At 39.5% G+C, this 12,333-nt stretch overlaps 1 protein-coding gene across 1 annotated transcript in view; it reads right to left on the reverse strand.

Annotated features, from left to right (window-relative positions):
- Positions 1–8,661: 8,661 nt before the first annotated feature.
- Positions 8,662–12,333, reverse strand: part of HGD (homogentisate 1,2-dioxygenase) — an 86,084-nt gene continuing 82,412 nt past the window's right edge. Inside the window, exon 14 of the mRNA XM_001370868.5 lies at positions 8,662–9,033. Coding sequence (XP_001370905.4) covers positions 8,884–9,033 — 150 coding nt within the window. The 3' untranslated portion in view covers positions 8,662–8,883. The remainder of the gene's footprint in view (positions 9,034–12,333) is intronic.

A 12,333-nucleotide genomic window follows, 5' to 3' on the forward strand; every position in this document is an offset into this window, starting at 1 on the left:
AGAAGTAACATTGTATGCACATCAAATAGGCAGCACTTTGTGGGGAAGTGAAGGAAGCATGGCTTTTCCATTTTTCTTATAAGAAAAACACAGAAAAATACTAGAATAAACTAAAAGAAAAACCATTCAACAATGGAGAGACGAGGGATATGTTGGTAAATGTTTACAACTGGGTCTCAGAAACGAGCAAACAAACTCAACAATATCTGCACATATCCTTTAAAGCTTAATCTGTATTACAAACATTCTCCATCATTTTTTTAATTCTAGACAATCAACAAAACAATAAAAACAACTCCAAATTGTGCAGAGGTGCCCAAACTTTTTACACAGGGGGCCAGTTCACTGTCCCTCAGACCACTGGAGGGCCGGATTATAAAAAACTATGAACAAATCTGTATACGCTGTCTGGGATAGCGGAGGCTACAGCGCTGGCTGTGATGGCCTGTCACACCTTGCACAGGCCCATCACTGCCACCACTATACCGGGCAGCAGGATACACAGGGTGGAATCCCCTCCCCCAGATCACCACTCACCATGCTGACGTCTTCCATTGTGCAGCCACATGATCCTTTGCATGGTGCCTCGTTCTCATTCAGTTACTCTTAGAACAAGGCGCCATGAAAAGGATTATGTCACCGGAAGTAGTACTGTGTGTGAGCAATGCCGCCACATACAGTACTCCAGGAGCACAGATACAGCCACATCCTCTTACTGACAACCAATGAAAGAAGTGCTCCTTCTGGAAATGTGGTAGGGGCCAGATAAATGGCCTCAGGGGGCTGCATGTGGCCCATGGGCTGTAGTTTGGGGACTCCTGCTGAAGTGTTTGTTCACTTCCAAGGTATAAATGCTCACACCAAAAACTGAACTGAACATGTACCTGGGAGGATCCCAAGTCTTAAAAAAATTTTTTTAAACCTTTTTAATGCTTCCCAAACATAGAGAAGCTTTATCTTTATAGAGAAAAAGAAAGCTAAAATATTTTAGGGAGAAACCTTAAAGGAGAGGGCTTTGAAGTACCAAAAATTGTTTTAGTTGCTCTCCTTTCTCAAATCAGCTTATTAGAATGTTGGGGTGCCTTTACGACTCAGCTTAAGCTACTTTCTTCAAGAGGAGAGCTTCCCCAGTTCCCCCAGCTGTTAACGCCTGCCCCTTGGAGTGTTTCTCCTCTGAATGGATTGTGCAGTACCTATTTAGATCCAGGTTGGCTTTCCTATTAAAATGGAAACTTCTTGAGGGAAGGACTATTTTTGGATTTTCCTTTGTATCCCCAGCACTTAACAAAGTGCCTGGCACATAGGAAGCTTTTAATAAATACTTGCTGAGGGGGCAGCTAGTAGCTTAGTGGATAGAGAGTAAAGCCTGGAGATGGAAGGTCTTGGGTTTGAATTTGACCTCAGTCACTTCCAAGTGGTGCAGTGTGCAAGTCACTTAACCCCTATTGCCTACCACTCTTCTGCCTATACTTTAGTATAGTATCAATTCTAAGAAAGATTGTAAAGGTTTGAAAAAAAAATAAAATAAATGCTTGTTGATTGATTGATTGGTAGTTCATCAGGGACAAAGAAAAACACACCAAAGCCTTTTCTTTGTCTAGTTTAAAGCAGCTTAGACAGGGAGGAAGGAAGGTGTGTGACTGAAATAGAGAGAAATCACAGCTGGCAGTTGAAAGATGACTTATAGTAAGTGAGCTTGAAACAAAGAGAGCTCCATAAACTCCAGGAAGGTTTTGATACCAAGCTTAGAATCAGTATTAGTTACCATCAAACATTTCAAACTATCTATATGTAAGATTCCTAAAGAGAAAGGATCAGATTGTGTGTATGTATGTACACACACACACACACACACATCTTGTTTAGTGGCATTCATCATGTCCAATTCTTTGTGCTCAATTTGGGGTTTTCTTGTCAAATATATAGAAGTGGTTTACCATTTCTTTCTCCAGCTCATTTTGCAGAGCAGGATATTAAGGCAAACAAGGTTAAAGGACTTTCCCGGGGTTACCTAGTATTAAGTAACTAAGGCTAGATTTGAACCAGGAAGATGAGTCAGTTGCTGATACTCCCTTCCCCATCCCCCAACTGCCTTGTATTTAATTCCTGTGAATAAGGATTGTTTCATTCTTTGTAGTAGAACCTTCAGTGCCTAGAAGAGGGTCTGGTAAATAGTAGGTGTTTAATAAATGTTTATTGAATGGCTAATGTGATGTGCTTTGTTTGTCTATATATATTTGTAATTTTTTTGGTCTTTTCAATGGGTAAAAGGGGAAGGGAAAGAATTTGGAACTAAAAATATAATAAAATTTAATTAAGAAATGAATATTTGTTGGTTGATTAACTGATACATCTGCAGTTTTTGTCTTATATCTTGGATCATGAGCCCATGGTAACTATCATCACCTATTGGCAATGCACCTACATTTTAAGAGAAAAGACCAACAAGGGGGGAAAACAACACCCTGCCCTGTTTGCTGCTGAAACTGCAAAACTGAAGTTGACAGCATATAGCCAGCACTAAATTAATATTTCTGTAATGATGTCAGCAGCTTTGGCAAAGCATCTGCAGAGAATGGAGAGGCCGCAGGATCCCAATTGTATAGCAAGGGGAGAGATACTTACTGGATGACAGGCCAATTATTGGGGATGGTGACAACCTTGCCCCAGGGACGACATAGAGGGAGTACTTGCTGGAATACATTCAGCCATGGAGACAAAGAGCAGTCATGTGTAAAGTCTGCCTAGCTAATGAAAGGAGTAGTTACTGAATGAAGTGAATTTGGAAGAGGATAACCATATTTTCATGCCATGCTTAGGAGCAAGGACCACAGGTCTCTTGGCAGACTCAACTACAGGTGGCAGGAGTAGCGATGCTTCTTTACAGACTCAATAGCATCAGGAATGTGGAGCTGGAAGGTGAGTACACAAATGGGGCAACTGTTTAGTCTGTTTCTGAGGCCAAATTATTTCCAAAGCAAATAGGAATCAGGGAGTGAAGGCAAATTTATTTTACATGGCATCAAAACCTCTGCTGATTCTGATGAATCTCTCACACACAGTCTCCTTGTCTTGGGCCCAGGAAAACTTTGGAGACAACAGTTGTTCGCTCATGTTTTCCATAAAAATCTCTCTGCTTTGTGCCTCCACTCATGAAAACCCTAGGAATTTCAGTACTGGTTCTATTTGGTTATCACCCAAAAAGCTTTCAGCTACCTTTGGAGCACCCAAGACAAACAGACATTAAATACAACACAGCTTGTGTTTAACCTGATGCAAAGCACAAAACAGGCTCAGTGATTAAGCTCCTCAATCTTAGGAAGATTTTCTATCCTTTTCTAGAGGTATCTAATAACCCTCCCCTCTAGTAGTTCCCACCTTCCTGTAGGACTCATTCCCTCTATGACTCCTAACATAAAAGGACAGGTCTTAGTTACTCCTTGGGCCTTCCCTGTATCTAAGGAATTATAGGATTAGAGATTTGGAACTGGAAGAAACTTAGAGATCATCTTTTCCAATCCTGTGCTTTTAATCAGAAGGGAGCAAATACACAGAAGGGTTGATGATATGATTAAAATCATACATGGCAGAGATTTAAACCTAGGTCCATTGATTCTAAATCCACTATATTCTGTGGCATCCTTCTTCCCCTTCAGGGATAGGCAGATGGTATAGCCTATAGACCTTTATCCAGCTCTAAATGAATCTGCTATCTCTATCCTCTTTCTTGCCTTCTCTCATTGAGGTTCCAGACCTCTTCCTTCTATTATCAAGGTTTTGAATTATTTGCCTTCGCTGGTTGAGCTTCCATCTCTCTTGCCTCTGCCTGATTTCTCTTTGGGGTCATTTCTATTTTTGCTTCTTTATTTATTGTATTCCTTTCTCTTTTTCTCTGTTTGTTCCTATTTTAAAGGCCAACTCTCTTTCCATTTTCTCTGGAAGACCTTCTCTGATTTTTCTTTAAACATCACACAACATTTTGTTTTAAATGCAATTGGAGAGAAACAGGGGTGTGATTTATTGGCAGGGTTCTGGGGAGGAAGAAAAGGAAAGAGAAAGAAAAAAGGTCATCAGCCTTTTTAGTCTTTTCCAACTAGTTCATCCCTTTCCCTTGTCATTTGCACAGAACAATGGAAGAGGGTTAAAAATGGTTCAGTTTGAGTAAATACATCCCTGGAACTATTTGCCTAGCCAAGGGATAATGAAATGACATAAAACTATAAGGGATCTCTGTCTAAAAAACATATGACAGACTGAGGGACCCTGAAGAGACAGTGGGAAAAAATAAGTCGAAGAAGATTTCAAAGAGTAGATGTTAGATGCCTGGGTATCTGTTATCCTCTATAAATAATCTGGATTAAGTAAAAAATTTATTGTCATTAACTGAGAGGATTTCATAGCCATCAGCTGAGGAATTTCATCTCTACTGAATGAGAAAACTTATTGAGGAGAGTTGTAGTACCACCTCTACCCTCCTTTGGTGGTGGGGGGAGGGTGGCTTATTAACTATAGCTCCCGAGAAGACCTTCACTGAAGCATAGGGTTTATGTATTGGGGTGAAATATGGTTGAAAATGTTGTATACCTTTTCTACAGGGAGAGGCTTACTAATCATAGTATTCCTAGTAAATGTTGAATAGGATATTAGATAACCCTGAAGATAACTAGATAAAGACCAGTTGGAGCAAAGATTTGATGTCTACCATGAGAGAAAACAATATCCAAAAAGGAGAAGACCTAGCAAAGAACATTCCTTTAATGATATCACCAGAAGAAACCAGTAGCTTTGCAGTGTTAGAGGCTCAGTTCTTCTCTGCCTGTGTTCTCTATCCACTGAATGTACACCCCCCAGAGGTGCCTTGATTACATGCATTCCCCATGTATGATGCCATAAATGAATTCTATTTAAACCCATTTTTTCCAGCTTAAAGTACATATGAGGGAGTAGAAGTTTTAGGCTTATAGGGGAATGTTCTGCTGTTGTATTGTTGCCATGCCATTGCAATAAACCTTTGCTTGGAACTAAATGTGTTCTTTAGCTGACTAAAAAGAGTAAAGATATAGGTGGGATTTTGGAGAGGATTTGGATTCACAATGTACTCCTAGAGCCTGGGAGAATTTTCTGGAGGACTAGGGAGCTTTGGGTGTCCCACAGTTAGGAGATGAGGACTGGACTGGTGATGTTGCCAGTTAATGAACTCATTGGTAAGCTAATTCCTTCTGTCCACGTAGGTTGGCACTTTCTCTTCAACTTAGAGTTTTAAAGAATTACCTGGGGCATCGAGGATCACATAACCATTATGTGTCAGAGGCAAGACTTGACTGAAAGTCTTCCTGACTCTGAGACCATCTTTCTCTCATGTGAATGTATGTTTATGTATGTGTGTACACACACAGAAATATATAGATATGTGTGCATATGTACATATATGTAATACATGTGTGTGTACATGTCCCTTTTACCTCCACTTGATTCTAAGCTCCACAAGAACAAGAACTTAGTCATAGCTCATTTTAGCTTCTCCCCTAATATCCTATTATACTGCTCTTCATTCAGTAGACACTTATAAGATGTTTGCTCTCTTTATTTTTTGGTAACATTGATAGAAACATCTTGTCCAGGGGGCCAGTGAAGTAGCTCAGTGGATTGAGAGCCAGACTTAGAGATAGGAAGTCCTGGGTTCAAAGTTGACCTCAGATTTTCCTAGCTGTGTTGGACAAGTCATTTATACTCCATTGCTTAGCCTTTACCATTCTTCTGCCCCGGAACTAATTTGAAGATGTAATATAAGGATTTTAAAAAAATAAAAAAAGAAACATCCTATCCAGAACAAAGTCCTGACTTGGCAATACCAAATTTGTATTCAATTCTGGGTATCACATTTTAATAATAATAATAGCTAATATTTATATAGCTCTTGTTATGTTCCCTGGCACTGTCCTAAGTTTTTTTTATTATATATAATTGTAATTATATATAATTATATTATAAATACAATAAATATATTTATTTAATGCATAAATAATATATATTTAATATATAAATAATAATAATAGCTAATATTTATATAGCTCTTGTTATGTTCCCTGGCACTGTCCTAAGTTTTTTTATTATATATAATTGTAATTATACATAATTATATTATAAATACAATAATAATGTATAAATAATATATATTTAATATATAAATAATAATAAATAAAAATAAAATATATAATTATATTATAAATATAAAATTTTTATAATTTTCTCATTTTTACTTCACAACAACTTTGAGAGAGAAGTACTATTATTATCCCCATTTCATACATATGGAAACTGAGAGAACAGAGGTTAAAGTGACTTGTCCAGGATCACTGAGCTCTAAGTATCTGAGGCCAGATTTTAGAAAGAGCATTGACAAGGTCCAGCTCACTGAAAGGGAGGCAACCAGAATGATGGGAGAACTGTGAAGTCATATCAAAGGAGGAGCCTTTGGGGTCCTGGGATGTTCAACTTCAAGAAAAAAAGACTGGATGGAGAAGAGGACAGAATGAAGGACAGTACAATACATTCTGACACTTTCTAAACTCTGAGGACCTGGGTTCAAATCCTTCTGATTCTTACCATTTGTATGATCCTAGGCAAGCCACTTAACATCTCTGGAGCTCAGCTTCCTCCTCTATAAGATGGAACACATGTCCTTTGATTTCAAATTCGGTGCTCTACAACAGTGAGGTCAACTTTAAATAGAAATGGGGACTACTAATCAATACATAAGGGTCACATATTGACTTTTAAATGCAACATTATCTATGCTTTCTTGTATTTTTAAGTTGTTATTCAGTTGTTTTTCAGACCTGTCCAAATCCTTATGACCCCATTTGGAGTTGTCTTGGCAAAGATACTAGAGGGATTTGTCATTTCCTTCTCCCATTTATCTGACAGATGAAGAAACTGAGGCAAACAAGGTTAAGTGACTTGCCCAAGATCACACAGCTAATAAGTGTCTGAGGCCAGATTTGAACTAAGAAAGAGAAGTTTTTTTGAGTCCAGGCCCAGCACTCTATCCTCTGTGCCACATTTATATTTTGTTAAATATTTTCTAATTACATAAAAAAAACCCCACCTCTTACCTTCCATCTTGGAATCAATACCATGTATTGGTTTCAAGGCAGAAGACTGATAAAGGCTAGGCTTAAAGCTATTGGGTTTAAGTAACTTGTCCAGAGGGTCACAGATCTAGGAAATGTCTGAGGACAGATTTGAACTCAGGACCTCTTGTCTATAGGCCTGGTTCTCAATCCAGTGAGCTACTTAGTTGCCCCTTCACCCCCAGATACATTTAAGTTTGGTTTAGACTGCACTTAGGAGTGCTGGGGCTTGGGGTCTGATACCCCACTTTATACTATATAGGGGCTGTTCTTAAAGAATCTTTCTGTGGTATTCTATTGGAACCATGGCTGAAGTCAAGAGCAGGTACCCTGTGACTTCATTAGAGAATGACCCTCAGTGATAGTTATTGCTTACATGGGCATGCACGAAATGGTGAATGAATCAAGGTAAATGAAACTTTGCAATGAATACTTATGCAGGGTTTCCCCAAAGTCTTTTTGCCATTTTAAGCTTCAATTAGCTTAAATCAAATGGCTTTAATTAGCTTAAATAAAATGTGAAAGACTTTCGGGATATCCTGCATATCAAGAATATTTTTTCAGAGTGGGCATTTTCTTCCCAGATATAGTTCACTACTCCTTGGTTCCCCTTGTGAAAACATGATTCCCTACGTGTGGGAGGGTTATCAGGAAAGAAAAGATCACCTAATGGCTAGCCTTCTTCTGATGAGCTCTAACAGATATGTCCATTGGTAGGTTTTTTATAAACCCTTACCTTCCACCTTAGAATCAACACTGGGTCTTGGTTCCAAGAACCCAGAAGAGCAGTAGGGGAGTTAAGTGACTTGCCCAGGGTCACTCAGCTGGGAAGTATCTGAGGCCAGATTTGAACCCAGGACCCCCCATCTCTAGGCCTGGCTCTCAATCCACTGAGCTACCTGGCTGTCCCCTCCATTGGTAGCTCTGATTTCTTTCTACTTTGATCTTATATATGTGTCATTTGCTGAGCATCATTCTCAAGAGTCTGAAGATATCATGGTCTTCCACTGGTGGGGACCTGTCCAGCTGTTACCAGTTGTGCTCCTCCTTTTGGATTTTTGCCTATCATTTAAAGTATCCTTGGCTGGATTGACCCCTGGATCACAGCTTGTGCTTTGGCCTCACATCCGTCACTGGGAGAATAACTTCCCAGCAAGGGCTGTACAGGAACTGACTTCTTAAATCTTCAGGGTGAGTATTTGTATCTTGGAAGTCTACAAATGCTACCAGTCAGAACTTGATTTCTGTTTTTGTTGATTGTCTAGATTGGAAGACACAGGGAATGTGTTAATAATTCTGATTAAACTGCAGTGTGTTGTGGATGTTTTTTTGCCCCTAGAGAATTGCTTATAAAATATTTCCCAGCACACCACTGCTCCTGAGGGTGCACCTAGGCTTGTGAATGGCTCCCGTCCTCCCCTCCACCCTTGCCCAGCCTTAAAGGATTCCTGCTAGACTTCCACTCCTCTCTTCAGAACAAACCTCCTGCCCTCCTGTGCCTGCCACACTCTGCCCATTAGGTCTGATATTTCCACACACTGCAGGTTAGTCTTTATTGAGTAATTAAGCTCACAATAACGGCACTTGCAATCACTTTTGCATTAAGCTCCATGGCTTACTTGGAGAAGGGAGAATGGATAATCGATTTAACCAACTACCCCTAGATTTGGCCAGAGGACAAAGGCTTGGACAACAATATGCCGAGATCCTGATTCTTCCAAGAAAGGCCCTGAACATCCACTCTTCAGGCTCATTTATGGCCGGTGGGGTTTCTGGACTTGGGCGTGAAGTGGCTCCTCAGGGTTTCCCAGCATTTGTAATAGTTCACATCCAAACAGTTGCACATCTTGAGACCCCACTTGGTGACAGCCAAACTGAGGGAGGTCTCAAACATAAATGCCTGGTGGAAATGAGGGGGAAAGGGGGTGGAAGGAGACAAGGGTAAGCATCAGCAATGGAAGGATAAGGTACAAGGTAAGTCATTTTTAAAAGCTAGCATTTATGTGGGAGTTTAAAGTTTGCAAAGTATATTACAACGATTATCTCATTTTTATCTTCAAAATTATTCTCAAAGATTACAGAAAACCGAGGTAAAGAATAAGTGACTTACCCAGAGTTGAGGAAGACTTTATTTATTTATTTTAATTTGGAAATTTTTATTTAATTAATTAATTTAGAATATTTTTCCATGGTTCCATGAATTATGTTCTTTCCCTCCCCTGCTCCCAACCTCCTCCAATAGCCAATGAGCAATTCCACTGGGTTTTACATGTCATTGATCAAGACCTATTTCCATATTATTGATATTTGCACCAGGGTGATCGTTTAGAGTTTGAGTAAGATTTGAACTGAGGTCTTCCCCTTTCCCAGATCAGCAGTTTCAAATCAAATAGAAATAAGTTCCATATAAAAGGACCCATGAGGGCTTCATTCTTTATATTCTCTATTTTAAAATGTAATTTGCTAAATATTTCCCCGTTACATTTTTCATCTGGTTCATGCTATCATTAAAGCCTCTGATGGTGTGTGTGTGTGTGTGTGTGTGTGTGACCTGTGCTCATCCAACTTGGTGTGTAAAATTGGGTTTCTTAACATGGACTTGGATGACCAAAAACAGCGCCATCTTTGTTTTCAATAACCTTTCACTGAAATTGAGCATCCCCTTTGATTTTGAATGGAGTAACAAGTCATTATTCTGAAAAGGAGTCCTCCAGCTTCACCAGAGAGCCAAAGGTGTCCAAAGACACAAAGTTTAAGAATTTTGGTACAGAAGGACATTTTATTGGCCGCTTCACTTTTCTACTGTTTTATGTGAAACCGCAGTGGGGAGAACTACAAATGACAACTCCAGCCTTGACCAAGCCCCGAATTCCAAAGCCAGGAGTTTGTTGTCATTCAGTTGTTTAAGTCAATCTGACTCTTTGTGACCTTTTTTTGGATTTTCTTGGTAAAGATAATGGAGTAATTTGCTGTTTCCTTCCCCAGCTCATTTTACAGATGAGGAAACTGAAGCAAACATGTGTAAGTGACTTTCTCAGGGTCACACAGCTAGTGTCTGAGCCTAGATTTGAATTTGGGAAGATGAGTCATCTTGATTCCAAGCCTGGTGCTCTATCCACTGTGCCATCTATCTGTCCTGAGGCTAGAAGAGCCTTAGACAAAATGTTGGCCATAGATCTCTACCCCTAACATACTCAATGCTCTCATGCTGACCCCTGGTTACCCAGGGTACTCTGTGGTGATGCCCTCCCTGAGCAAAGATGCCCTGTAAAAAATCTTTACTGTGACCTCTTCTTTTATCACCCTGATAGATGATAAATGACAGTTAACCAATTATAAAGCCAAAGGTGCTCATGATAATTCCCTTTCTTATGTATAGGCAGAGACTATCAAAAGGCAATAATTTAAACCAAAGGAGTGTCTTAATTGGTAAGAAGCTGAGATGTCCTTGTAGACTCGGGAATGGAGGTAGGGTATAAGCAGAAGTGTTCTAGAATCAGCTCAAAGGGGCTGAGCAAATTGTTAAATTTTCAGTGTGTGTTTAACACCTTGGAAATCAGCAGATGCTAAAAATTCAGGACTTGATTTACTGTTTTATTGGTTGTCTAGAATTAAGAAAATGATGGAAAAGATGTTACTGATGCAGATTAAATTTACATTGTTTACATCCCCAGCCCTTGCTGGTTGTTAAATATTTGCTGTTTTACTCCTGTATACCATGTTAGGTTCCCTTTGTGGCATCCTGGTCCAGAAATCCCTTGAGGCAGTATAAAGGAGAAGCACCGGATTAGGAATCATTTGGACCTTGGTTTGAATTCTGCCTCTAACACTATCTAGCAATGTCATCTTGGAAAAGTTACTTCCCCTTCTTGGGCCTTCTGGAAAGTGAAGCAGTACAGTTTAGTGGGCACTGGATTTGAAGTCACAAAGACTTGAGTTCAAATTCTGAATCAGATACTTAGCTGTTTGCCTGGGCAAGTCTCAGTTTCCTCATCCGTAAAATGAAAGGGATTGGACTTAATCGCCTCTAAAGGCCTTTACAACTTGATAGTTAATGAGTTGATGATGCTCATAGCAAGGTAGACACCAAGGTGACTAGGTGACCTCTAAGGTCCCACCCAAGTCTGACATTCGAGGACCTTATAACTAATCTACTCGAGTCTTGAGTGCTGAGTTTGGGTTTAGCTCAAATTCTAAATTCTAATGATGGTTTTCATGGCTCAGTTCAGTAGCGAAATACTCACTTGGTAGTCAATCAAGGCTAACTGTTGATTTTGAAAATTAGGTAGCATTTAACTTATTGTTCTGTTCTTTTTTAAAGCTAATTTGCATTTGATTTAGAATAAACTTGGATTTTATAATCAATGGACCCTGCCTGCAAACATATAATAAAACGTATAAAAAAAGATAGTCTATTACTGTAATTCTATTCCAGTTGCATATTCAGGGCAGGGAACACGGAAAATGCAGAACAGACTTTAAGAACCCATCAATTTCTTTCTATGTCAGATGCAAAAGAAAAGAAATACGGATGAAAATATGGTTCATTAGCTCAGGCTGCAATGCGGCAGGAATTCCTGAGCTCTTACTGGTTTGAGAATATGGCCAACAGGTGCCGTTTTACTATCACTGTAGCCCTGCTTTGGGGAGCTCACTTTGCCCTAAAAGAACACAGAGAAAGAGGAGAAATTTGGACAAACTGTGTGCTCAGGACTCTGGGGAGGGGGAAAGGGGTTCAAAAAGACCTCTAACCTAGAATTAGTTATCTTTCTCTGGGCCTTCAACAAATAAAAATGGGACAGTTGGTGGAACTCACAGTTAAGTTGGAAAAAGTTTCATATTCTTTCCAGCCTCAACCCTTTTTAAATGTTTGGATCACTTCTCCTACCCTTGTAGAGAAGAGGCTATATTTCTAGAGTCGGAGGTTTATTAAGCTGTGGCTGTGATGATAGAAGCTAGACCACCAGATTAACACAGCTATCTACCTTCTCTATTATTTATAGTATAATAGCTAACATTTGTGGGCAGCTAGGTGGTGTGATGCATAGATAGAGCACTTGGCTTGGAATCAGAAGGACTCATCTTCATGGGTTCAAATCCAGCCTCAGACATTTACAAGTTGTGTGACTTTGGGCAAATCATTTAACCATGTTTGCTTTGGTTCCTCATCTGACAAATGACCTGGAGAAGGAAATAGTAG

Source organism: Monodelphis domestica, chromosome 4 (genome assembly GCF_027887165.1).
Source record: "Monodelphis domestica isolate mMonDom1 chromosome 4, mMonDom1.pri, whole genome shotgun sequence".
Classification (NCBI taxonomy): Eukaryota; Metazoa; Chordata; class Mammalia; order Didelphimorphia; family Didelphidae; genus Monodelphis; species Monodelphis domestica.